At 35.2% G+C, this 27,547-nt stretch overlaps 1 protein-coding gene across 3 annotated transcripts; it reads right to left on the bottom strand.

Moving 5' to 3' along the window:
• Positions 1-17,757: 17,757 nt before the first annotated feature.
• LOC132059420 (F-box/FBD/LRR-repeat protein At1g13570-like) lies at positions 17,758-20,870 on the bottom strand. Of its 3 annotated transcripts, none has more exons than XM_059452039.1 (4): positions 20,731-20,870; positions 18,626-19,465; positions 18,372-18,533; positions 17,758-18,262 (listed from the first exon to the last, which is right to left on the bottom strand). In XM_059452039.1, exons 2-4 carry the CDS (start codon positions 19,442-19,444, stop codon positions 17,945-17,947), a joined length of 1,299 nt encoding a protein of 432 aa, XP_059308022.1. In that variant the 5' UTR covers positions 19,445-19,465; positions 20,731-20,870; the 3' UTR covers positions 17,758-17,944. The 3 variants fall into 3 exon arrangements, with proteins under 3 accessions (XP_059308022.1, XP_059308023.1, XP_059308024.1); XM_059452040.1 differs by lacking the exon at positions 20,731-20,870 and adding an exon at positions 20,645-20,703; XM_059452041.1 differs by lacking the exon at positions 20,731-20,870 and adding an exon at positions 20,429-20,603.
• Positions 20,871-27,547: the final 6,677 nt, after the last annotated feature.

The following is a 27,547-nucleotide window of genomic DNA, read 5'->3' as shown; positions in this document are numbered from 1 at the left end:
TAAGGCACAACAGTTCGATGATATGAAATTGTGCAAGATTCAGGACAAGGTGTTGAGTGGAGAGGCCAAGGAGGAAATTCTGGATAGTGAGGGGGTTTTAAGAATTAAGGGGCATGTTTGCGTTCCTCAAGTTGGTGGTTTGTTCAAGTTGATTTTAGAGGAGGCTCACAGTTCTAGATATTTTATTCACCCTGGTGCTACTAAGATGTACCGTGATTTAAGACAGCACTACCGGTGGGCCAGGACGAAGAGGGATATAGTTGAGTTCGTTTCTCAATTTTTTTGAGCGCAAAGAAGTCCAGCATTTGACAGCACGGACAGAGGTATGCTTCAGAGGATGCCCATTTCCGAGTGGAAGTGGAAAAGGATAGCCATGGACTTTGTGGTTGGGTTACCAAAGACTTTGGGTAAGTTTGATGGTCTCTGGGTTATCGTAGACAGGATGACCAAGTATGTGCAGTTCATTCCGCTTTAGACCACTTACAATGCGGACAAGTTAGCCAAGATCGACATCCGAGAGATTATTCAGTTGCATAGAGTGTCCATTCCCATTATCTTCGAAAGAGGCACTTAGTTTACAACCCATTTCTGGAGGACCTTGTAAAATGAGATGGGGACTCAGTTGGATATTAGTACCGATTTTCACCCACAGACTGATGATCAGTCTGAGCAGGACGATTCAGGTTTTATAGGATATACTTCGGGCTTGTGTTATTGACTTCGATGGTCATTAGGACCAGTTCTTAAATTTGGCAGAGTTTGCATAAAATAACAGCTATGACTCGAGTATTGATATGGTTCCATTCGAGGCTTTATATGGGAGGAGATGCCGATCTCTGATTGCATGGTTTGACACTTTTGAGGTGAAACCTTGGGGTACCGATATTTTAAGAAAGTCGTTGGATAAGGTGACGTTGATTAAAGAAAAGCTTCTGGCGGCTTAGAGTAGGCAAAAGGAGTATGTGGATTGCAAGGTCCGAGATCTAGAGTTCATGGTTAGTGACCAGGTTCTGTTAAAGGTTTTGCCTATGAAGGGTGTGATGCGATTTGGGAAGAAGGGCAAGTTCAGCTCAAGGTTTATTGGCCCGTTTGAGATCCTTCGTCGTGTTGGGTAGGTAGTTTATGAGTTGGCTTTACCTCTAGGTTTGTCGAGTGTTCACCTAGTGTTTCATATGGCCATGCTAAAGAAATACCATTCGAACGGGTCTTATATCATCCAGTGGGATTCGATTTTATCGATCAGAATCTGTCTTTTGAGGAGGAGCCGATAGCAATTTTGGATAGGGAGGTTCGAAAGTTGAGGTAAAATGAGATAACTTCGGTGAAAGTTCAATGGAAGCACCGTCCATTCGAGAAGGCTATGTGGAATACCGAGGCGATATGCATAGTAGATATCCCCAGCTCTTCACCCAGTTAGTTACCTTTTCTTCGTTTCATCTCTTGTCCGTTCGAGGATGAACGGTTGTTTAATTAGTATCTGATGTAACGACCCGTTTGGTCATTATGTGCGTTTTGACCATTTTAGCACCGTTGAACCTTTCCCTAGCCCCGTTAAAGTGTTTTTGACCTGCGAGGATGGGCGACCCTCTTTCCGAGGTCATCGGGCAAGTTTTGGTAGAATATGAGGATATTAGAACCTTAAAGTGAAAAATATTTGACTAATAGTTGACGTTTGGGTAAACGGATCTTTTTCGCAATTCTATTGATTTCGTGAGTTCCGGAGGGCCGTTTATGACTTGGTGGTGTGTTTGGTTCTGTTCCTGAGGCTTTCAGGGGCATTTTGTACCCTTGGTTGGAAACTTAGTTTTGGCCGTTTGGGGTTGACCAAGTCAAGGTGACCTCTATTGGGATTTGCGATGCTATAGTTGAGTTTGTAGCGTGTTTTTCCATATGTCTGCATATTTGGTTTGTATCCAAGACGTCTCGAATGAATGTCGGGATTTTGGGAGGAACTCGATGAAAACCAGATTTGATATCCCACTTCTGCGGGTCGGTTTTTGCCTCTGCAGGTCCTCCCATGAGGGATTTGGCCCAAAGACCCGAAAGGATTAGGTGTCAAGTGACTCCGCTTCTGCGGGTACTTTATGAGCGTAAGTGAGTCCGCATCTGCGGATGAAGTGTGTACGGATGCAGAAATCGTTGAATCAATGACATTATATTTTCTAATTTTGAACCATTCCTTCCATTTTCAATTTCTTAACCTAGAGAGTGTTTGTGTGGGCCATTTCCAGAGCTTTTGGGGAAACATCTTCCTTGGTAAGTTCCTACTCCTCTCTTTGTGATTTTCTTATGCTTAAGAATGGAATCCATGGTAGTTTAATGAGCTATTAAGCGAAGATGGGTTCATGAACCCTAGGATGTTGCTTATAAATTGCATTTAATCTATTTGGGTTTTATTGATTTTATTTACTGATTTCTACCATCTATCATTGGGTTGTTAGCTTCTAGGCTTGAATCTTCCTTTATTTCAAGAATCAAAGTCATGGAAATTAGGGTTCCTTTCTAATTTGAGAGTTTTCTTCTAATGATTAAATTAGGGCTAATTGGGTACTAATTGGTGTTGATAATGAGTCATTGGACTTATTAAACCTCAGATTGACTTTTCTCAACTTATGATTTCCCATCTTACCCTTGTAAAGTCGTAGTCACCTTTTAGGGTTAATTTGGGGCTTTTCTAAAAGTATAGCAATATTTATATCATTGGATTCGTAGTCTAATGTAGATCGTTTAAATGTTAGACTTTGAGCGTTCTAAGGCGCTTCGGAAAGAGAAGGCTCAGGTCTGATTGTTCATGGCTCCCGTTCGGTAGTCGAAGTAGGTTATGGCCTACTTCAGTTAGACTTTGATTAGCGATTCGCATGTGTATGTAGTATTGACGGGGAAAGCATGATAGGTCTTCGTACATGGTGTGGAGTTGTGATCCAATTAGATTGGTCTGATTTCTGATTATGTGGGCTTGTCGCTGTTGTTTATGCATTAATTGACATGTGGTGTATTTAACTACGTGATCATGGACTCGTAGGATGTGATAGACTCATTTGTAGTAAATGGAACTTAATATTTGATATGTTTCCATGATGGATGATAATTCATGCAAGAATTGATTCGCTTATGGTGCTTTGTGATCTCCATAGCATGTTCATTGGCATTGATCGCATTGATTTCTCATTCTTGCATTCATGCATTCATAGCGATGGAAATTTTGTGGAAAACAGTCGATGAAAGAATTGTGGAACAGTTTGATGGAAAAGGTTATGGAAATGTTTTGAAAAGAAAGAAAGAGAAAGATGAAAGTTATTGTTATTACTATCGATCTGAGGTATGTGCGGACGTATAATGGCAGTGTCACCTTTAGGCTTTGTGTGGAGTGACTGGTACATGGACGCCGCGGGTTCCCCGTGGGTCATGACTATTGAGGCCCCGAGATTCCGTCCTGAGCATGTGTGTACAGGTTTGAGTTATTAGCCATTGCATTGCACGACATTGATCCCACTTGCATTGCATTCCTCATTATCACATCATAAATTTATTGACTGAACTTGTTGGTTGTACTCTTGTTTTGTTTACTTTGAGGAATCATTGAGGACTTGACAGACTTGTGGTGTAGAAGTTTAACCGTAGGCTATGACTTGGTTTTGTGATATTTTGTAACTCTTGATGGTTATTGTTGCTTATATGTTGACTTGTTGATTCTGTGTTTCTATATGTGTGAAATAATCTTAGTCGGTCTATGATGCTTACTGGTTCGTGTATGTACTGATACTACCCTTGTTGCGCTGAGCGAAGAGTTTGAGCCAAGATCCTCGTCAAGACCACGATTCTAGCCTTAAGGCTATTCTGCGGAGTTTCTCAGGGTGAGCTATGATGTGCCGTGAAATTATGGCACATTTGATGCTTTTAACTCGAAGTTTTACTTGTTTTTGAGTGAGTTTGTGTCAGTTTGACGTGTTTTGTGTATGTTGCAGGTGTTTAGACGTTGGAATACAAAAGCAAGATAAAACGAGGAATTTAAAGACATAGGCACTGCTGTGGTACTTGTACGGACCGTCAACTTGTCGACGGTCTGTTAAGTGGGTCGTCCTTGTGCATAATCAGAGAAGTGTAGTTTTGGTGAAGCAATAGTATGGGAGAAAGGACGAAGCGTCAACATGCTCGACGGTCCGTCGATTTGCATCGTCAGGAGGAATGCGGGAAGCTTGATGCTCTGTCAGAGTCTATAAGGAACATCGTCAACATCGATGGTACCGTCGAGTCACAATGACGGTCCATCGAATTACATGCCGCCTGGACTGTTTTGTCTTTAATTAATTCCGAGTTTGAGACTTGTATAAATACCTAATAGGGTTTTATTTTTACATCATCTTGAGTTTAAGACTTGTATTGAGCACTCTGAGTTCTTAGTACTTTTCAAGGGTTTCAAGACTATTCTATTATCGTTCATCCTAAATTCTCTTCGTAAGTTTCAATAACAATAACAATTACAATGTTTTGTGTGATTATCAATATCATGAGTAACTAAACTCCATATCTGAGATTGTGAACCCATGGTGGGTGTTATGTGTTAGGTTTTCAACATTAATATATGAATTGTGGATTGCTAGTATATAATTACTTCTTGTTCGTTCATGTGGATTAATAGTTGCAAATATTGATCTAAGCCATAAAGTCTATTATTCTTGGGAAAGTTAGCAGGGTTTGGTAGAAGTAATCATTCGGGACTCGAGGCGCTAACCCTCGTTTAATAAACTCACTTAGGAATAAGGACGAGTTTACCCTAGCATATTTAATCGATCTTAATAACAGTCTTCTATATTTGGGAAAATCGTGAAGATAAATACCTAGTAGCTATTGAGAAATATTATTAGGTCACATAGAGATTAAGTGCATACAGTAGTCAATCCATAAGAAGTATATTACGTTGATACCTAGGGCATAACATCTAACCTAAGTGGTGACACAATCTTGGATCCTTTAATCATCTGAATTTACAACAATCAATATAGTTTTTAGTGATAAACAACAATTTCCTACTACTCAACAGAATACGAAAACTAGACTTTAAGAAAGTACTCTACGATTTTAGTAACCTTTTCACACCATATTCCCTGTGGGATTTGACCCCAACCTAATTGGGTTACTATATTTGACATCGTCCGCCTTACATCATTTAATAGGTGTAATTTGAGCGTATCAAGCTACCTGCCCGTCTGCAGCCCTGGAGTCTATCTTTTATTGTCTATTATTCATTCCACTAAACAGCGTTCTTATGTTTCAGACTTATGTATTATTCTTAGACATGATTTGGATAGTTGTTCTTGTACTGTAACTTCATTACTTGGGAGATGTATTATGACTCCGTATTTTCCGCACATTCAGTATTTATGATATGACTTAAGCTTATTAATGATTGTTCTCATAATATTTGTTGAACTATGAATTGGTTAAGTAAATAGCTTAAGGGGGATGATTCGACCACCAGCGGGGTTAGTGTGGGTGCAATCATGACTGTGATTTGGGTCGCGACGGTATAGGTATCATTTCTTTGATTCGAACTTATGAGTCCTTTCATATGTGAATTTGACAAAAAATATTAGTTGAATTATATCGATATAATAAAATATAACACGGCAATAGGTCAATATCGCCATGTTTTGTGCGAGCATGCAACACCAAATTAGACAAAATAAATTCAAATTTTAAATGAAGCCTTCTAGAATACAAGTTCTAATATGTATCACCATCTCGACTTCTTCTTCTCCGCACGGTCCATCCACCATTTTTAGTTCCATTTTTCAGATCTTTCACTCTTTTTCATAAAATATAGTCTTGAAAGGTGTAATACAAAATTATAAAAGGTTTGAAGAGAGAAAATGAAAAGATTTGTAGAAAAGTAACGAATCTTAAATTGTTGCAGAAGGTGGTGAGGGAAGAAAATTAAGGAGATAATGATTTGACATAAGACAAAAAGATACACATACTAATTGAGTAACTTTGAAGTTTTCTATGCAATTTATACAATTTGATAAAGAATATAAAAGGTTATCCAACGTATGGAAGCAAAAAGAGGCAGAAAATGAGAAAGAAATAGTAAGCTGATAATTTGTGCGGTTAAGAGCATTAATGCCTACCATAAAATCACAATTACCCCACGACTCAAAGTTAATTAATTAAATTCTTATAAACAGACTTTAATTTGCATCTTTGGTGCGTGAGGAGAGAGATTTTGGCTATAGTCAAGGGTAAAATGGTATTTCAACGTTTAATTTAGAGGCTTCCTGATTTTAATAATACTAGTTATCGACACGTGCGTTGCACGTGGATCCCCAATCAGTCTATACAACTATTTTAAAAACCATTTAACATTAAAATGTGTTTGAGTTATAATTCAAGAGTTTGAATTCAAAATTTTTGGATGCCATATGTGAGCATGCAAAAAAGAATAACTAAATTTCATTAATTAGATACTATTTTTTATTATATTAATTTTAATTTTATGAGATACGAACATTTCATTTGGTCATAGACCACATTCTTAATGTCAGATCTCATATTTGAGTTTTCTGTTGCTGCTACATAGAACCAAGATAGTTGTCTGACCTCCGATGAAAAAATAAAACGTAAAATTATATCCAATTTGCGAGATCACTTCTACTCCCATGCTCATCGTACATCCAACAAGCATTCGTCGGAGGAAATTATCTAACAAATCAAAGCAATTCAAGAACTTATTTTCCAGTTGAAAACGATTAATTAGTAAGAAGAAATACCTGATTTAATTTGCAGATTTGAGAATCTGATAATTGCTCGATTATCTCCATACACTATAATATATGTACTGGAGAGTTAAAAAAAAAAATAGCTAAAGAAAATTGAGTCAATTATATCTGAAAAATAAGAAGAAAGCTAACATTGGCTTGGTGAAAAATCAAATGAGCACGTCATTTTAAAGAAGCTCTATTTAAAAGCCACAAACACGTTTCATGACTTCTAAAATTCTGGGAAGAGAATATCAGAAGAAAACGTTGGGAATTGTAAAGACTTTAATCAGTACATGTACTATAATAAATAATTCCAAATTCATGACAAATTTCTTAATTGGTTGAATGCAAACAAAAGCAATGAATAAACGCATTTTGCAACGTATAATTAAAGATGAAAGTAATTCCAGGAAAGTGAATGCAACAAATTAAATGCTTGAAATGGCACCTACGTGAACTTCATGTCAATCTTCCTATTTAATTAATTTATTCATTATTTATTGGAAGGTGAGTTTACTATCTCGTACAAAAAGAATATGGTAGTAGTATTTAGATGAGGGATAGAAACGTCTCATTAAACTTTTAATGGACATTTAGGTAATTCAACTTTACACTTAAGATCTTCCCACTTTTAGTATTAATATGATATGATATGATATAAACGCCTAAAATTTTCATTTTGTAACATCAAGTTCCAATCCCCCTAATTTTCTAGTTTTGTTATGAATGTCCTAATGGAATGCCTATTGGCTAAAGTTTATATTAGCAAATCTTTTAGTTTAGAAAACTAGCCATTAATATATGGGAAGTGCATCTTTATGGCATACAAACATAATAGTTCAAAAGATCAAGCTCCCACCATCTTTCTATCATCTAAAGATACTATTTTTCTTAAATGAAAAAGAAAATGAAATTTGTCAACCAATATATGAAGACTAAGTTTCCTAGGTTTACTATATTTTTCTCTAAATTTTCGAAATATCTAGGTTTCATTACTTGTTTCATGTGTTATTAGGTTATCAGGAGGATATATTATGGGAGTAACCAAATGGAATATGCCAAGGGCAATTAGGAGAAACAACTCAGAGACTTGCATCAAAATTGAGACAAACAAGCTCAAGTTGGCAGCCGTCATGAGGTATATGGAGAAAAAAAAAAAAAAACTAAAACCCTAAGTAAAAATAAGTCCAATGAGTCTCCACTAATCAAGGAAAACCCCAAGTCCTCCCCAATTTGATCGATGATGTGATCACTTGCATCTTCTCAAAACCCCCTATTGAATCTCTTCTACATTTCAAGATTGTTAGCAAACCATGATTTTTGAAATTTAACATGTTTGAGCACCATGGTTTACCTTGAATCAAAGTCTGTCTACTACAGGTTTTCCTATCTCGTTTGTGGAAAGTTTTGCTTCCATGAGAATTCCTTGGGACTAGAAATTCTTGGAAAATTTAGCTTCCTTGAAAATTCGGTGGGACCAGAAAATTTAAATTAAAATACAACAAACTACAGTTTGATACAGTAGTTAAATTTTGTGGTCCCATGGAATTTTCAAGGAAGATAAAATTTCCACGAATTTCTAGTCCAAAGGAATTCTCAAGGAAGCAAAACTTTCCATGAACAAGATGGATGTAGCAGGTAGAATTTGATTCACGGTAAATCATGGTGTTCAAACATGTTAAATTTGAAAAAACATGGTTTGCTTACAATCTTGAAACGTTGAAGAGATTCAACATGAAGTTTCGAGAGGATGCAAGAAATCACATCATCGGTCAAACTAGGGAAAGTTGTTTTTCTTGAGTGGGGACTCATTGGACTTGTGTTTACTTAGGGTTTCAGGTTGAGCTTGTCTGTCTCAAATTTGATGCAACTCTCTGAGTTGTTTCTCCTAATTGCCCTTGGTATATTCTGTTTGGCTTCTTACATAGTTTATCTTCCTGTCAACCCAATAACACATGAAACCAGTAATGAAAACTAGCTATTTCGAAAATTTAGAAAAAAGATATAGTAAAAACAAGGAAACTTAGACTTCATATATTTGTTGACAAGTTTCATCTTCTTTTTCATTTAAGAAAAATAGCATCTTTAGATGATAGAAAGATGGTCGGAGCTTGATCTTTTGAACAGTTATGTTTTTATGCCATAAAGATGCACTTCCCATATATTAATGACTAGTTTTCTACATAAAAGAATTGCTAATATAAATTTTAGCCAATAGGCATTCCATTAGGACATTCATCATAAAAGTAGAAAATTACCTCTATAGCCCAATTTCACGAGAAGTGAAAACAAATATTTTGGACGCGGAGAGAAGAGATCTGCGATTGTAGATCATGTCAAACAGTAGTTGAGCAACCTAACAGTATCTGATCATTCTGACTATCCATGGTGGATGTTAACAAGTACTGGGAGCAAGCAGTCCTTGGGAACTGCTGAGAAGTAGACAGAATATTTCCCAACAAATGGGAAGAATATGGGTAAAAGGACTCCATTCAAGATCTCTTTTTTCTTATGGAGACTTTGAAAGATAAATTGTCAATAAATGAGGTGCTGGCTAGATGTGGTATATCAGTTGTATCTAGATACATGTGTTGTTCAGATCCTCAATTGGAAGACAGGGATCATTTATACATTACTGGTGAATTTGCTACAAGTGTGTGGAAATATTGTACCAGTGCAGCTGGGATTCATGTTCCTTTTATTCAGGTGAAACAAACAATGCAGAAGTGGTGGAGAACTGAAGGTAATGGTAAAGTAAAGACTATATATCAGGCTGCAGCTATAGTCATCCTATGGCTACCATATGGAGGATCATATTCATTCAATAGAGTGGTTTATGACATTAGCAGCACTATGTATTTCTCTACAACGAAAAGATATCCATGGCTCAAACACATTCCTGCTTCTTGGCCTGTTCTGATGCAATATTTAGAGATACAGACCATACAGTGGTCATAAATTGGTGCAATGGAGTAGTCCATCTATAGGCTAGTACAAATGTAATTCTGATGGAGCATCCAGGGTAATCAAGGGCCTAGTTCAACTGTTTTTTGAATTGGGAATCATGAAGGTGATCTTATTAGCGCTAAAGGGAGAAGGCTGTCTGATTCAACAAACATGTATGTAGAAGCAGTAGCAAACAAGGAAGGATTTGAATATTGTGTTGATATGCAGCTATTACTAGTGATCATGGAGACTGATTCTCTAGTTATGAAGAATATATTGGATGGTATATGAGAAATTCCTTGGTGTGTGGTTTTGGAGATCAATGCAATTAACATACTCAGAAGATGAGCTAACGTTCAATTAAAGCATGTGCCCAGAGAAGGGAACACACTAGCAGACTATTTTACTAACCTTGTTTTTTATTTTGCAGGTACATTTGGTTTAACTCATTTCACGAGCTACCAATTTCTAGAAGGAAGTTACTCAACTTAGATAAACATCACACGCCAGATATCATAATAAGACCTATAGATAAAAAGAAGTTGATACTTAGTTTAACCAGTTTCTGAACTGACACAAGATCACATAGTGCAACAGATGTACATAACATTGAACTTGTATAAGATGAGCTAACTCAATCATAGATTTGTCCTAGCGTGTGGTATCAACATCATGGATGTTCATTCTACTAGGATGGAACTATGGATGAGAATGTCTTATCTATGCATGGATTCGCTATCATTAGTTGTTGTTGCCCAAGAGTTAACAACTGAAGATGAAATAATGCATATCAGACTAGGCTTACCTGAAGAAGATTCGGTAGGTTTTGATTCAATTGCACCTGGTGAGAGCTTTGAGGTGTTCACATATGGCATCAAACCAAGGCAACTAATCAATTTGAATTATTTATCTTCCTGTTCATTTTAGTTTCTACTCTTCTGTTCCTTTTTTTTTTTTTTTTTTCAGAACTTGGATTGTTTCCAAGTTATTCCCTGGTTGTTTTTTCCACTCCTATGTAAAACTATTCTTTTGTTTTATAGAGTAAGCCATTATGAGGGTGGCATTAGCTTCGGGAAAAAAAAGAGATCTGTGATTAGGGGGAGGGAGGGAGGGAGAGAGAGAGGTAGAAGTTGGAACTTGATGTTACAAAATGAAATCTTTTGGAGCTTATATAGGATGAAAGGTTGAAGGAGGCTATCAATGAATTTGTTTCAAATTAATTATTTACCAAAAATTTATTTGGTAATCATATTACGTTACCGTTACGGTTCACTTTTACACTACCACATAAAAATTACTATCATAACTTGGTTATTTTGTTTGTTCGTTAAGAGAGTCGCCACTTAATTAATTTTTGGATATTAGGAAACCATTTTTTGAAGCCTATTTTTGAATACCTTTAAAACAAAATTACCAAAGAGGGGTAAGGTTCCTGGTGATCTCCCGAGAAAGGTGTACGCACCTCGAAGGGATCTGCATAATGCGATTGACCTACAGGTTTCGTAGCGAAAAAGTATATATTTGCTTTAAAAAGGTTTAGAAAGGGATATGTACAAAGTTAGAAGCATTTTAGTAAAGTATTGCGCCTATTTGTTTATCCATGGCTCATTTTAAAAGAAGTGTTTTGAAAAGGTTATGAAATTATTTTAATTCATTAGTAAAAATTGGTTGATATTGGTTCAAACAACTCAAAGGGACTTAACACTTCTATTACTGTACTAGGCCAAAAAAGTTCTATTTGAGTAGAATTCCATTTTAATTTGGCCCAAAATAATGAAAAATGCATTTCCTTTTGATTTACGTTAAAACAATTTTGATGTATCCCATTTATTTATTCAAGTTATGATTTTTACAAATAAGGGCAAAACTTTATCAAATTCTTTATTTCAAATTCAAGTTTGGTGTTGAAAATTAGCATTCTTTTTTAAATCAGTTCTCTGCATTTAAAATCACCCTTTAACTGTCTTGTCGAAAGAGAAATCTGACTTTTTATCTTCAAAATTCGACTGTTTCCGACCTTTAAACACATAGAAAATCAGTTTTGAGCTTGTTTCCTTGCCAATAATCTGGTTCAACCTTTTAAAATCAAGAACTAATTATTTCTATTTAAAAAAGACTGATTTAGATTAATTTTTGAAAGAAATCCTAAACTTTGATTAGTCATGAAAGCGGGTCTATCTACTAACTAACGACCTTAGTGTCGCTTGCCTACTCGAATTTCAAGCAAATCCTAAGAGCTCGTTTGGTACAAGGGATAAAGATAAATAATCCCGGAATTTTATTTGAAATGAATTTATCCCACGTTTGGTTGGGATAAAATGGTGGTATAACTACTCTCGAGATTGTAGTGTTATTTTATCCCTGTGGAAAAGTCGAATAACTAATCCTGGGATAACTAATCCCAAGATAAGTTATCCTGGGATAACTTGTTTCCAACCAAACGACCCCTAAGAGTTTCAATAATTTAAAGTAATTTTACAACATATACACATAAATACAAAGCGAAAATAAAAAGCAAAATGCTGATGGACTTTACTAGGGCCATCAGCGTAAAATGCTGCTTTTACCCATCGCGGCTGACTCGAATCAAAAGGGATGTTGGGCCTCTGGCCCAGCGAGATAATGCAGGCAAACAGAAATAGAGTCCAAAAGGACCCTCACATGGTATTATCATGCAAAGAAGAGGAGAATGGGATTAGTATAAGATCTACTCAACAGTCAACATAATATAATGATAACTATAAACATGCATGCCATTTAATAACATCAAAACAACCTTGTATACTTCAAATATTCATAATATACAGAGTGTATACACACTTGTATACAGAATATAGATGGTGTATACATACTATATACTATTGGTATATAGAGCGTACAAGATTGTATACAATCCCAAAACATAAGTGCAAGAAGAAAGGAATGAATGAAAAGAAGGAAATAGTAAGATACATACTAAAGTGAAAACTAAAAATCATGTATAGCACTCAGTCACCTTCAGCACTCTGGTATATAGAGTATATACAGCGGTAACTGTGTATACTCGCAAATAAAAAGAGAAGAAAAGAAGGATACCGGGAATTTCATTATCCAAAACAGTTAACAACCTTGAGAACAACAAGTACACAGTAAGGGCTGTCCAAAATAAGGATCGAAGACAAAAAGGGAACTGTGGTATACATGATATATTGTACAAAAACTGAATATTTCTAGCTGCTTTCAAATCAAACACATATCAAGGTTTATTTCAAACACTTAGTTCTAAGACAGAACAGTGAGAGCATATAGACACCAGATAATGGAAATTTTTTGCATTTGAGATCATAAAGCAGCTAGAGGGACAGGCATGTACTAGCAAGAAATGGAGGAAGATGGAAGTGTAACGACCTGCTAGGTCGTTTTGAGCATTTGGACTCCTTTTTCCAAAATACCCTTCCCATAGTTTTAGGTATTATGACTTGCGGGGATGAGTGTCGCGGTTCCCGAGGCAATCGGGAGAGGTTGGGATTAGATTTAGCAAATGTGAAAGTTCTTATGTTAAGGAAATGAGGAAGTTTGACCAAAGTCAACATCGGGGGAAAATGAGTCCGTATTGAAGTTTCGTCGATTCCACTAGGTCTGAAGTGTGATTTACGACTTAGTTGAGCAGTTGGTTCGGGTTTCGCGGGGTTCCGGTGTGATTTGGGTCCTTGGTTGAGAAATTAGTCACGGTCAGGTCAAGACGACCCCGTGTCGGAGTTTTGAGTGAGCGAGCAGGTTTGTAGCGTGTTTTATGTGTCCGAGAGCTTCCGAATGCGTTTCGACACGAATGGAGGAGGTTTTGAGGAAATTCAAAAGTGTTGAAACATGGTTTTTTTGTGTTGAAACATGTTTTTTTTTTCTTACTTTAGCACCGAATTTCTCTAAATCTATGAAGAATTTGGAGATGATGTCTCAATGAATGTTGTAGCCCTTCGAATATAGTTTCCCGCGGTTCAATTCGTAATTTGGACATCTGTGAAAGGAGTTATGGTCATTTTATCGGATACCGCTCTGCTAGTTTTTTTTACAACAATTTCAGCTTTTTCAAAAAACACCGGATATGTCTCTGATGTAATATAAAAGAAATCTGATCTGAATTAATGCATTTGAGAGCACTTTTGAGACATCCAAGCCTGACTTTTGAGAGAGAAATCAATGGGTAATCATGGAATATCATCAAGGTATGCTTTCTAACTCAAATCCAAAATGAATCTAAGCTAGATTAAACAAGTTGAAACGTCAATTATATATTTTGTGATAGGATATATGTCACATGTCTCTAATTGATTTTGTAATGGTTATGAATAACTTAATTCTTTACTACAAAGCTTAGTGTTTGATGCTTATGTTGATTTAACATGGTAACAAAATTAAACTTTAATCTTGTTTTCGCAGCTGTTTTTCTTTTTATATTCTTTTTACTTTAGAAACGAATAACTTATCGATCGAGCTATACTTTATTGAGTTGTCACGGAAGCAGCTTTGTTAGATTCTGTTTTAATCTAATTAGAAACTGCCAATACGTGAATAGCCTCAATAATCGAATAACATTAGTATCCAATCAGAATAGATTTAGTTGCCTAAATTCGGTAAAAAGATTGATATGTCCATACATTGAACGAGACAGGCACTAATTCCGACTATGTGAAACGATCTTAAAAAAAAAAGGTTCTTAAAAATTTGGCTCCACCCCTATTAAAAGGTTATATACATTGATTAAACAGAGGCAAAGCCGGGACATAATTTTATCGGTTCTCTATTTTAGAATGACGACTTCACTTGTCAATAATTAGATTTTAAATTTAACAGATATACATATTTAATGAATTTTTTAACATATAATGCTTAAGCAAAAGCCATTGGGTTCGGCCAAACCTGTTTTTGGAGCTCCTGCACTGATAGTGTAAGAAATTTTACGTCATCAATAGTACTCCCCCCGTTTCAATCTATTTGTTTATTACTTGCCTTTTTAGTTCGTTTAAAAAATAATGTCTGTTTTTTTTTTTTTTTTTTTTTTTTGCAACTCTTTAATTCCAACTTTTCACATGACATGTTTAAGACTACAAGATTAAAGAGCATTTTGGTATATTCTACATATCTCTATTTTAAGACCACATGATTCAAAAGCCTTCGTTATTTTCTTACACTCCATGCCAAGTCAAAACAAGACAAACAAATTGAAACGGATGGAGTATATTATTACAAATTACTCATTTATACTTACCATATAATGCTAATTAAATATAAATTATTTAGAATTATTTTTTACGTAACAATCTGGCTAATTAATAGAAGTGTATATATACAACGGGGCACACTTATTTTATTTCAGCAAAAAGTATGTCCTAATTGATTATCACTCTCCTCTCTGATCACAACGATTTTACTCCCACACATGAATTATCTCATTGGGTCATCATTGTTTTTCCTTTTGTAATAGTCAAAAGATTGAGTTCAATGATCGATCTCACTATCATCTTATCAAGTAAATTGCCCCGGAACGTTGGTCTAGTTGTAAGAATACAAAAATCCCACACATGAATTATCACATTGGGTCATCATTATTTTTCCTTTTGTAATAGTCAAAAGATTGAGTTCAATGATCGATCTCACTATCATCTTATCAAGTAAATTGCCCCGGAACGTTGGTCTAGTTGTAAGAACACAATGCGAGATGCAGGTTCTCGCAACACACAAAAGTCTCATACTAGTATTAATTTAAGACAGTGACAGAACTAGGAATTTTGTTAAAGGCGTTCGAATTCATATTCTCTATATATTAAGGGTGTTCAATATGTAATATATGTCTGTAATAATTGACATGTCTACGCGGTATAATTTTTCGGCGAACGGTGTTCGGTTGAACACCCTTGCCAGGCTGTGGCTCCGCCACTGATCTAAGAGGAGAAGGATAGACGCCAGATACATTATACATCGAGTTTCGAATCATGCGCTATTAGTCCTCGGAGATTTTTCGATTATCAAAAAATAGTAATTTTCATGAGGGGTCAATAAAAGCCGGCTTGATTTATTTTTTCTATTTTGGCAAAAATAAAAGAAAAAATGACAAAATGACTAGATATTCTACTTGGGTGCCAAGAAAATGTAACGTTATCTCAATATCACAGGTCCCACCATTTTTCAACTATAAATTCAGCACCTTAATTCCATCTATATTAATTCCAAGAATCACTTGCATTTGTCTCCACTTTTTAATTTCTTCATACAAAAACCCTCTTATATTTCTTGTCTATAACCATGAATTTGCAACAAAGTGCAACTATTTTTTCTTTAATTCCAATTTTTGGCTTTGTTCTACACACCCTTCTCAATGTTTTATGTGATACTGATAGCTCCAAATTACTTAAAGATGAGAAGGAAAATGATGAAACAACTGCTGGTAATTTTGCAGCTCAGAAACATTTCAGGCAACTTCAACATTTTCGAGGTGCTTAGTGTTATAAGTAGGCGTTTGGACATGATTTGGTTGGAGTTCAAAAAAAAAGTATTTGAAGTTGAAACTAAAAACGGGTGTTTGAAAGTTCTACTTATTCGAGCGCAGATGTTGAAGGTAATAGTAAAGAGACTGTTACCCAATAAATTCTCACACTTAAGTTGTGAAAGTTTGAATTCTATGAATTGTTTTCAGAGTTTGATCAATTGATATATTTTCACATTATAAAGTGACTACTTTACACTAACATTAAATGTCGGCTCAACTGATCATCCAACTTAATTTTTACATTTTCTGAACCTATTAGAATGGAGTCATTTTGTATCAGAAAAACCTACAAACAAGGATCGTGCAACAAGGAAACGAATGTCACCAACGTAATAGATTAAAGGGGTTTATGTTATCTACTTGCTTATCCTACCATTCTACTCAATCATAAAGGTAATTAATTAGTATATCAAGCATGAAATAGTATAGTTTTATGCTGTACGAACAAAATTAAGTAATTCTCAGCTCGAACTAGTTACCATTTCAGACTTGAAAATTACAAATAGGTCCGGGCAAAGGCAGTAAGCTGACTATTCAACGTCATCACTTCGATGGACTTGTTTACTCCGTTAGTTTTTCACGGGATGCAACACGAGAGGTACTCTTTCCATCTTCATAGTCATTCAGCCGAACTATAAGGTAGATATTACCCGTTTGTTGGATTGGATTAAACCAGCCTAAAGACACTTTTAACTTGGTGCGACATTATCCGCTTTGAGCCCCACACATACAATTTTATTGTGGCTCAACCACAAGGCATGTATTGTCCGTTTTGGCCCAACAAGCCTCACGGATTTTTCCCTTGGGCTATGCCATCATTGAGCCTAAAAGCAGATAAAGCACGTGTACCATGTGAATTTGTGTTATATCTTACAAAGCTCCTCACTTTCATCTCTCATTCCGATGTAAGATTCGCTTAAGCTACTATGTGCACTCCTTTGTAAGCCTAAAAACATGTCAGTCCTTCTCTTTGACCCGCACTCCGTCATGGGCGCCACAGTTTTTTCCAAAAGACATATCATACCATTCAGAGTATTTCAACACCTTACGTAACTCTTTTTTTCCAACTCCAAATGTGAGATTTTGTTCATCCAACCCCTCTTCACCCCTTTTGTTTGAACAGAAACAAATTATAAATCTAATATCTCATTCAGTCATAAACCATCTATCTATAATTCACGGTTAAAGAGTACCGGGTACCTGATCCATAAAAACAAGATTTTAACTGTTGCCCAACAAGAAATACAAAATTGGATCAACTTTGCACCTGACATAAATCTCAGATTCTCAAAGCACTAATAACTTTCCCCTGTGGAGTGTTGTGAGTTACTTTAAAAGTGCTTCAAGCTTGCCATATATAAGGAATTGACTGGGGAAAGAATTAATACAGCGACTCACAACACAATATTGAAATAAACCGGTGCGCACAAGCTCGCCAAGACACAACCACATAAAAAATAATACTGTATTGGAAAATACCACCACAGTATCAATTCAGGTATGTGAAATTCCATAAATCAGTCATGAGCAGGTATTACAAGTAAAAACCCTTAGCATGTGATAGACAATGTTATTACAGAACAAACTGATAAAAACATAAATTCAGAAATGGCCATGATGTTCCCAAACAGATATTCACAAAGAAAACAGACTGTTATACCGTTCTATCTATTCAGTTCTGACTTACAAAATATTTCAGTCAAAGTTCATGATCTGATTAAATATATGTTATCTGGTACTTGGATATATCATAGACTACTTCTGCTTTAGGTGATGCACGTGAAAAACTTGATACCTCGGCAAATATTTTTAATCTTGTGTCAAGAGGTTCATGATCTAGACACCGTCGATCGATTAGCATTCTCACCAACATTGGCGACTTGGCTAACAAAAGCTTGATAAGTTGCATCTCAGGCAATGTTCCTCCAAAGCAATCTAGCTTAACTTCCCTGAGGTGATTAAATGTCACGTCTGAGAAACGCTCGAGTTCAAGGGATTCTAGAATACTATCATCATCTTCAGCTTCACTGTGAACCTAAGAAAGATAAGAAGAAGTCAACTCTCAGATTATTGAGGATCTAAGAAGTATGAAAAGAGCCATTAAATAAGAAAGAAAGATAGAAAAGATTCAAAGCACTAAGAACCTGTATTTCGAGATATTCTAAATATGGGAAGCTTCTTATCAAGCAAAGAGCATATGAAAGCTTATATGTGTCATCCAGATAAATATGAAGCAGATAAAATCGCTTGACGCTAAGATCAAAGGGAAGCCTTGTTGGTGCTTCATATCCTTCTTCAGCAAAGATCTAGGAAAAAATTACAAAAATTCAAGACTTAAGTCCGCCCAAAAGAAATTCCATCCACGTGCATAACAATGAAATCATGAAGCAACATCTACCTCGCTATTAAAGAAGTTCAAGAGGAGGTGCTCAAGAGCAAAACAAGACTCAAAAACCGTTGCAAAATCAAGATCCTCTGCCCTCATATTGTAACCTGCCAGAGATACTTTTACCAGACGAGGGACATTCTTTAGGCAAATAGAACTGATATCGCCTCTGACATCAAACGATCTCAACATGGGGGCATTTATTAAAATTTTGTCTGAATTTCCTGCAGTATCCAGGACCAACTGCTCAAGCAATGGGCAATGAGATATTAAACTTTCCAGCAATTCAGAAGAAATTGCGACTCCACATAGTTCCAGGCTAATTAACCTATCAAATCCTTGAAAGTTCAATGGATGATGTATTGAGCAATAATGAAGATTTAGATGTCTCAGCTGCGAACATGTGAAAAGTGAAGAAGGCAATTTGTATAGCTTTCTCCATGGAAGGTGAAGAACAAGATCTTGAATGTAATTTCTAGAGAGGAAATATATAAAGTTGTCAATCGTAGGACAACTTTCTTTTAGAAAATCAATTTTTAGGGTAAACTTAGTAATGGGTCCTTCATGAAGGGACAAAAGCTGATAGATAATCTTTGTAAATTTAACGGTAGGGTTTTGTAAATCCTTTTGTGTTTCCCAAAGAGATTCATCAAGAGTCAATTCTGTAAGTCTACACCAATGGTACCTCCATTTCATTGATAAGATGCTTGTCCTCACAGCATCTTTACAAGGCAAACACATCAGAATGATATCGATTACATTATCCGGAAGGTTGCTGAGGACATCAAGAGGTAAACTTCGACAACGCTTTCTTTCCTTAGGAGGCATCATAAAACAATAATCGCCAAGAACCTGTAGAAAATAAGCAATAACGAAGTAAGGAATCTGCAAATTATCTGGACAGAATTGCTATTCACATTGTCAGATCAATATAAGAACGATCACTTACAACAACAATCACCGAGAACCTGTAGTAAGTAAGTAAACAAGAAAACGAAGTAAGGAATCTCAAAACTATCTGGACCGAACGGCTATTCACATGGTTAAACCAACAAAAGAAATAAAGGTGCATTCTAGTTGAAATCAGTCAACTATCTCCTCTTAGCATCTAGGCTATAATTTTCTGTGAGATGCCCATATCATCGAACGGGTAGGATAACTATTCCATTAGATTCTTCAAAATACACCAAAAATTAGAAGACAAAAAAAACACCTGATGTACCCATACTGGATATGTACCACTAAAGGAATCCATGTAACATAGCTTAATATCCATTACTTACATTCTCACAGCTGGAATTTCGATTGTCTCATGATTGGTTAGTCAAGAATTTTGAATAATATTTTCTTTAGGAAAACAAGTTCCTTAAAAATGTGAAAAATGACTTTTCTAGGGAAAGCAGTGAAAACAAGTTCCATAAGTAGCAATCCACGCTAATTGGCTAATACCCACCTTCCAAACACCCCCTACCCCCCATCCCCACCCCCCAACACCCCTAGCCCTCATACCAACCCCAGAAGTGTTTGCCTAGACTGTATGCAAGGGCGGATGTACCAAGAGCCCAAGGTATTCACCCGAACACCCTGGACAAAAAATTACAGTGTATATTTAGGGTAAATTTTATGTGTTTATGTACATATATTAACTTTTGAACACCCTGAACATATATTACAGTGTATATTTAGATTCAATTATTTTTCCGAACACCCTGAGTGAAAATCCTGAATCCGCCACTGACTGTATGTATACAAATACTTTTGGGACAATATCTTCTGCTTATTTACCAAACATCAAATAATAAGTAAGAAACTCACTTATTTTCTAAAAACATTTTCGGTGGAAAACTTCTTCTTCTTTTTTTCATGCCAAACACACCCTATGAGTTAGCCTCAATGGAAACCAGAATCACACTATCTGTTTACTTCTTCTTCTAAGCTTATCAACCATCATAGCTAATAATAAGGAGATAAACAATTTCCGGAATTTGCGTAATTTTAACTCATAAAAATAAGCTTAAGAAGCTGTTTCACCTGATTTTGAACATCAAATAAGTAATTTCACTGCAGCATAACAACAATTAATAGGGGGGAAAAAAGAAGGTAGTTTTGAAGCTTACCAAGAACTGGGATGATCGATTGATATGAAATATCCTTATGTATGATTTAGCTGTTGGGGCAATATTTGGACTCTTTAGCTTACTGGGGAAAATGAGAAGCGAAAAACAGCGTATGAGCCCGTTTGGATCGGCTTATTTGGTCAAACCAGGTTATAATATATTTGACCAAATAGGGCGAAATAGGGTGAAGGGATGAAATGAGTTAGGATTGTCACGTGGTATTCACCTCATCAAATGTCATTATAATATTGGATTAGATGTTCATCTTGGATAATTTTAACGGAGAAGGGATATATTTGTGTCTAAAGTATAGCAGTAGGGTATATTTAGATCCAAAGTATAATGAGCGGTATATTTAACCCTTTTCCGATAGTACAGGAATATATTTGGCCCTTTTCTGTTTAACTTATTTAAGTATTTGGTAAAATAGAGAACAGCTTAAATTAAGTTAAAAGGTGCTTATAATAAGTAAAAACCAAGAAGTTGTTCAACCCCAACTTTTTTTTTTTTTTTTTTTTTGCTTAAAAGCCATTGTGGTTTGACAAATAACTTTACCCTTTTATCCCTTATATTTTCTGTTAGTTTCAATACTATCCTAACTTCTAAAAACTCTTTAAGCACTTTTATTCAAACACGTAACTGCGTATTTTAAAATAATTTTCAACACTTAAAAATATTTTAAACACTTATGCTTAAAAGTCACTTTTTCAGCTAATCCAAACGGACTCTATGAGTCAAAAAAAGAAGAAGGCAGGAATACATCACCGCCTTTAAATTTGGAGTAATTTTTTTTAGATACTATTAAAAAGTTTTTTTCCCAGGAATGAGACACTATTATAAAGTGTTCCGATTGGGCATTTATATAACGGTAACACCCCGTAAACTTGAACTAGGTGTGAATGTGTAAAAATCTAGTATTAAGATGATATTATATCTATATGAATCCATTCTTGATGAATTCGGGTGGAAGATGGTCGTTTTGAAGTCAAACCAACAATTGAAGTTCTTAAGGGCTCTTAAATTCGCCTATGTTTTGATAGGTCTGTCTTCTGGGCGATTTTCATGAAAATGTATTGCGAATTTGGAAAACCTTCCTTGATGAAAGTTGTATATATTTGAAATAGCTTTCCAATGGTAGGTCGCCCAGCCCAAGCAAAGTTATGTACAAAAAGTTATGTCCGTTTTACTGAAGGGCGCAAAAGCTGGAAATTTCGCCCAGAAAATACGGACGTCCTTTAAAGTACAGGTCGTCCTTTTAGGCCGTACTTCTTCCGTTCCTCACTGTTTTTGGCAGCCAAAGTACGGGCTACAAGTATGGGATGTACTTCAAAGTATGGGACGTACTTTGTGGCCGTACTTTCACCGTTTCTGGCAGAAAATTTGGTTTAAAATGGGTATGGTCTTATTTTGTTCCCATTTTTTTTCATTCTCCCAAACCCTAAGGACGAAAATCATTCCTCCAAGTCTTCAAATCAAAGGTAAGGACACCCTTAAAATTACTAATCCATTCTAACATCAAACCCATGATTCTTGGGACCAAAACCTAGGATTTGCAGCATAATTCTTCCCAAAGTGATTCAAGCTAGGATTTGGGTGTTCTTCATTAGGAAAGTGAATTGTTAAACTTTGTTTAACGTATTAAGGTATGTCTCTTTAAAAATAAAATCCTTTTTGAATATAAAGGTAATTTGTATGTCTCTCTTTTGAAAACCTCATCATGGATATATGTTTTCTTCTCAAAGGTTATTTATTGAATAAAGAGGTGAATTTCTCATGCAAGACCCTAATTCCTTGCTTTGATTATGGTTGGTATGCGTGAGGGGACAAGCCCACATTAAACCTTGATTGTATTATCCTCTATATACGTATATAAAATCATAATCGTTTTTCCTCTATAAGAGATAATCAATAATGATGGCTAAGGATTGGTATTAATGTTTTCATGATGAATTATGACATTGAAATTTTGGTTAAACAAGTGTAAACGCTTTCAAGACATTCATTGAAATGATTTATCTTTACGATATGGCATAATGAACCTTAATGTTAATTGATGGTGTGACATACCTCGAGACAAATTGTGAATCGTTTCCTATGCTATGAACTTTGTTGTTGTGTTTAACTAATGGGGAGATGGGTGGTAGCCACTAATTGCCTACCATCGCTACTGAGTGCGATTTATGCATTGCTATTCGGAGGATAGCCACCGAGAATACATATTCCGCCTGTGGTCTCGTGTTTAGGAACCTCTACGGTCATCCTACGTGATGTGGTAATTGCCTAGCCGATTCGGGAGGAAGAGTAAAATAGCCACATTTTTATATTTTTCGATAATTTGTTGATGATTATCCTTATTTTAGGAATTTTATCAATTTATTGTCATTTTTAAGAATCATTATTTTGCACATGTATATCGTAATACTACCATTTTGTGCAATTAATAATTGTCGATTTTATGCCTTAATATTTATATTTTATACTTACATTATTATTTATACATGTATTAATTAACTATATTCAATACCCGGAGGAAGGATAGCAAAGCAAGAATTCGATCAAGTCAAGGTCTCATCACCTTTTAAAAAATCGACATTCGGTGCGATCCATTGGTTAATATTTTACACATTAGTTTAGGGATAGCTACTTCTAATACGGTCATCCTAAATACTTTTCTAATTTAACTATTATAGCTGATTGAATTACCATTTCACACCTAAAAATTAGCTCCCGAATTATTAATCACTTAATATATGGCATGTGTGATGTTGACATCTAATTTTGGCCGACGTCTTTAAAATTAACGTTTATCCCATCTCGATTCGTTAAAGATTTGTGTTACAAAATAGCTTTACACATTTTTATATTTTTTTTTTGACAATTTATTGATGATTATCCTTATTTTAGGATATTTTATCAATTTATTGTCATTTTTAAGAATCATTATTTTGCATATATTTATGTACATCATAATACTACCATTTTACTCACACAAATACATGAGATTTAATTAATAATTGTCTCTTTATTTTATCAAATACATAGACATTTTTATATCTTATACATTAATATTTATATTTTATACTTACATTATTATTTATACATGTATTAATTAACTATATTTATTAAATACAACTTGAATAGACGAAATTTGTGAAATCAAAACGGTGTTTTTGCAGAAATACCGATGATTGATCGTGTTTGTTTTGTCAATTAATTTTTAAACGCGAAGAAAAAGAGAAACATTCGATCAAGTAGATTTTGCGGAAAAAGAAGGTAAAATATCTCATCACCTTTTAAAAAGTTGACATTTGAGGTGATGGGTACATGCGTTCTTAATCCATTGGTTAATGCATTTTTACACATTAGTTAAAACAGGTAAATGAGATAAGGGGGTGCATTCTTTTATTCTTTGGATAAAATAAGGGGCCATTTTGTATTGTAAAGGAAAAGGAATGGGATTAATTTTATGGTCATCTTCTACACACAAAAACACAACTTAATTCACAGATTTTTCTCTCTTCTAAAAAAACCTAAAACACATCTCCTCCTCCTCATTTCTTCACCGCACAGCCCCCTTCGTCTCCATTTTTGCTGCTCCGGTGAGGAGCTTTATGCTCCGGTGGACCAGAGCAGCCGCGAAACAGCCACCACCAACGACGCTCCAACCCACCTCCACCACCAGCCACGCTACCCTTCCCCATTTTTCCCTTTCCTCTTCTCCTTCGTTGTCCTCTCCCCACTGCTCCAGCGACGAGCAGCTGCGAACCACCACGCTCACCGCCACTTCGTCTCCCTCCCTCTCTCAAAGTGCTGCCTGAGCCTTGTCACCAGTTCACCGGCGAACAGCCATCAACGGCGGGGGAGGAGCAGCCAGCAGTGACACTGCCTTCCTCAATGAAACCTATCTCCGACGAAACACCACGACGACGATGAACTCCCTCTATTTCGTTGTCGTCTCGCCGGAAAACACCATTATCAACAACCTATTGAACTCTATTTTTTCTTCTTGCCTGATCTTTGTCATTTCTGTTCTGCTCCAACCGTTAAAATTGCTGTTGTGTATGAATTATGTTGATGTGTACATTTTGGCTGGGATTAATCTTTGCTTCTGGCCGAAAATCGTAACGCTGCCGGACCTCACTGTTTCGCTATGACCTTGCTCTGTTTTTTTTTTTTTGCCCGTACTTGGTAGCTCTTGGTGTCGCTGGACTGTTTCCATGAATTTTCCAGTGACGTTAGAATTTTTTGGCCAAATGCTGCTGATTTTTGTTACTCTTGCTACTGTTACTTTGCTATCTAGATTATATTTTTGCTAACTAAGCATCCGTTTTGAGCCCGGAAAATACTACTCCAGCTGTTAATGGTATTGTGTTTAATCTTTCTCTACCTGCTCGCTGCAATTGCTACTATTGTTGGCACTTTCACCCCTCGTATAATTTTATTCAAACTAATTTGGGTGAATACTAAACCCAGTCGGCCGATGAAGAAATTTTCGTCGATTTACAAGGCCTCCATGTACAAAAAATGGATTTTTATTTTAAATTTATTTATCATTTCTTTAATTCATTAGATGGTTATTTATTCTCTTACTAACATTTTTACCAAGTACTTATACAGGTACGAGGAAATACATCTCGAAGATGATACTCGGAAGGAAATCGAATCACTGTTTGTATTTATTTTCGGCATTCTTTATAACTCTACAAAACATAAATTCGTAGTATAGTGGAAACTTTATTTTTGGAATGACGGGTTGATATATTTATTTACTTGTCGCCTTGTTTGTTTAACTTAAATTTGTCATTCACTTTAGGCAAGACATAGGCCGTTAATACTTTCATAAATAGATTAAATTGACTTGGTATAGATACTTTGTTAATTAAATTCACACTTTTTGGCGTTTAGGCAAAAAATACTAGTCTATCCTTTATTTTATATTCTTTGTACACTTTTAATACAACACACATTTTATATTATTTCATATACATTAATATATATTTTAGTTAAGTTAAATTCACATTTTTGACGCTAGGTAAATACAAGGCCGTCCATGTACAAATCTTTCATTTTTTAAAGGCATTATATCTTTTTCACTCATTATTTTTACATAATTCCTTATACTTATTTTTACCAGAATTTTTTATTATCATTTTGTTCCTTATTCTTTTAATAGGATATTCATTAAATGAACACTCTTTTTAAACAAACGGTAGAAACAAGTCAAATCAACTTCACTTTTCTTAATAATTTTGTTATATAAACTCTTTACACCAATGAATATTCACCAATGAATATTCGTAGATTATTTTTATATTCTTTATGCACTAATATACCCAGTTAAACAATTCTTTATACACTCTATGTTTGATATACACTCTTTTATACTTGAAATACATTCTTTATATATTTAATATATATACATACATTCTTTTAATATACATAGATGCACATTCTTTATATCCTTGATATATTTATTTTACATACTCTTACATTTTTTTTTTTATACGTTCTTTATATAGTTGTATACATTATTTACACCGACAGATATATTTTTATACTTATGGGGTACATTCTCTTTATATTCTTTTATATATTCTTTTATTTAATAAACATTCTTTATAAACACTTAATACTTGGTATAAATACATTTTTATACACTGTATATATTTAGCATATAATCACCTAGTGTAGCTTTTAATGAAATCACAACATTTTGAAAACAGGTAATAATAATGATAAATAGAGAGATAATCCCCCTCTAGTGTTCGAAAATTAAGTTCAAGATTTGTCTTGACAGTTTCGAGGATGATACTTAATATCTTCCCCTCAGGGTAAATAAAGCTCTTATCTAGAATCTCATAGGTTTCGTGGACTAAAATGGAGTAGACACACAAATACATATAAGTTTCCTGATTTTCCTAAAAAATAAGGTGGTGACTCTAACTCTTTTTAAACCAGTTAGAAGAACCGGGAAGTTGCAAACTATCTTGGACTCGTTCAAAATAGGGCGTAACTTGTGATATTCTTATTTTCTCATGGAACTATTGTTGACAATCATGATCAATTTGAAAGGCATAATTGAAAGTTGTAACTTGACAAAAGGCTTTATAATCAGTTTTGATAATTCTTATTGAGATACATAAGCTGAATAACTGTTTTTATATTGATTAATGACTTTGTAAACTGTTTAACAAATGATATTAACAATCATAAAGTGGAATGACTGTTTTTATACTATCTTTTCAGAACCGATTTCTTTATGTATTATTATATTTTATTTTTATATTACTTGTTGTCCCCGAGGCACTCTCTGAGTACGAAAGTACTCAGGCATACCATTGTTGCTTTTGATGGTATGTTAGGTAACGAAGAAGAGCAGGTTCATGATACTCTCGACGCTTAGGAGAACTTGTTACTGTTGTTGATTTGGTGAGCCCACATCCTTGTTCGTGAGACACTTCCTATTTCATTTATTATTCTAGATTTTCGAGCTGCGTCCCGAAGTTAGATGATTGTTGTGTCTCTTAGAAGCTCCATAGATAGTTGCCAGAATTGTGGGTAGATTGTCAAAGTCTCGTACGACTTAATGGGTGTTCGCTACGTTTTTACTTTATTTCATAATTGTGATCCTCATATATGCAGTTACTTATAACTTTGTTTAATTTAATAAGGAAAGATTATTAAAGAAGAACTTGATGTTTAATTATTTTATAAGGTGCTTCCGGCGTTATTTATAGCATCGGATGCCTGTTACGTCCAGGGTGGGTTTTGGGGCGTGACAATAACTCAAAATCTAGAAAAGTTTTTTTTTTCCATA

Source organism: Lycium ferocissimum, chromosome 6, assembly GCF_029784015.1.
Source record: "Lycium ferocissimum isolate CSIRO_LF1 chromosome 6, AGI_CSIRO_Lferr_CH_V1, whole genome shotgun sequence".
Taxonomy (NCBI): domain Eukaryota; kingdom Viridiplantae; phylum Streptophyta; class Magnoliopsida; order Solanales; family Solanaceae; genus Lycium; species Lycium ferocissimum.
The sequence above is the reverse complement of the archived record's forward strand: the minus strand, read 5'-3'. Positions and strand labels throughout refer to the sequence as shown.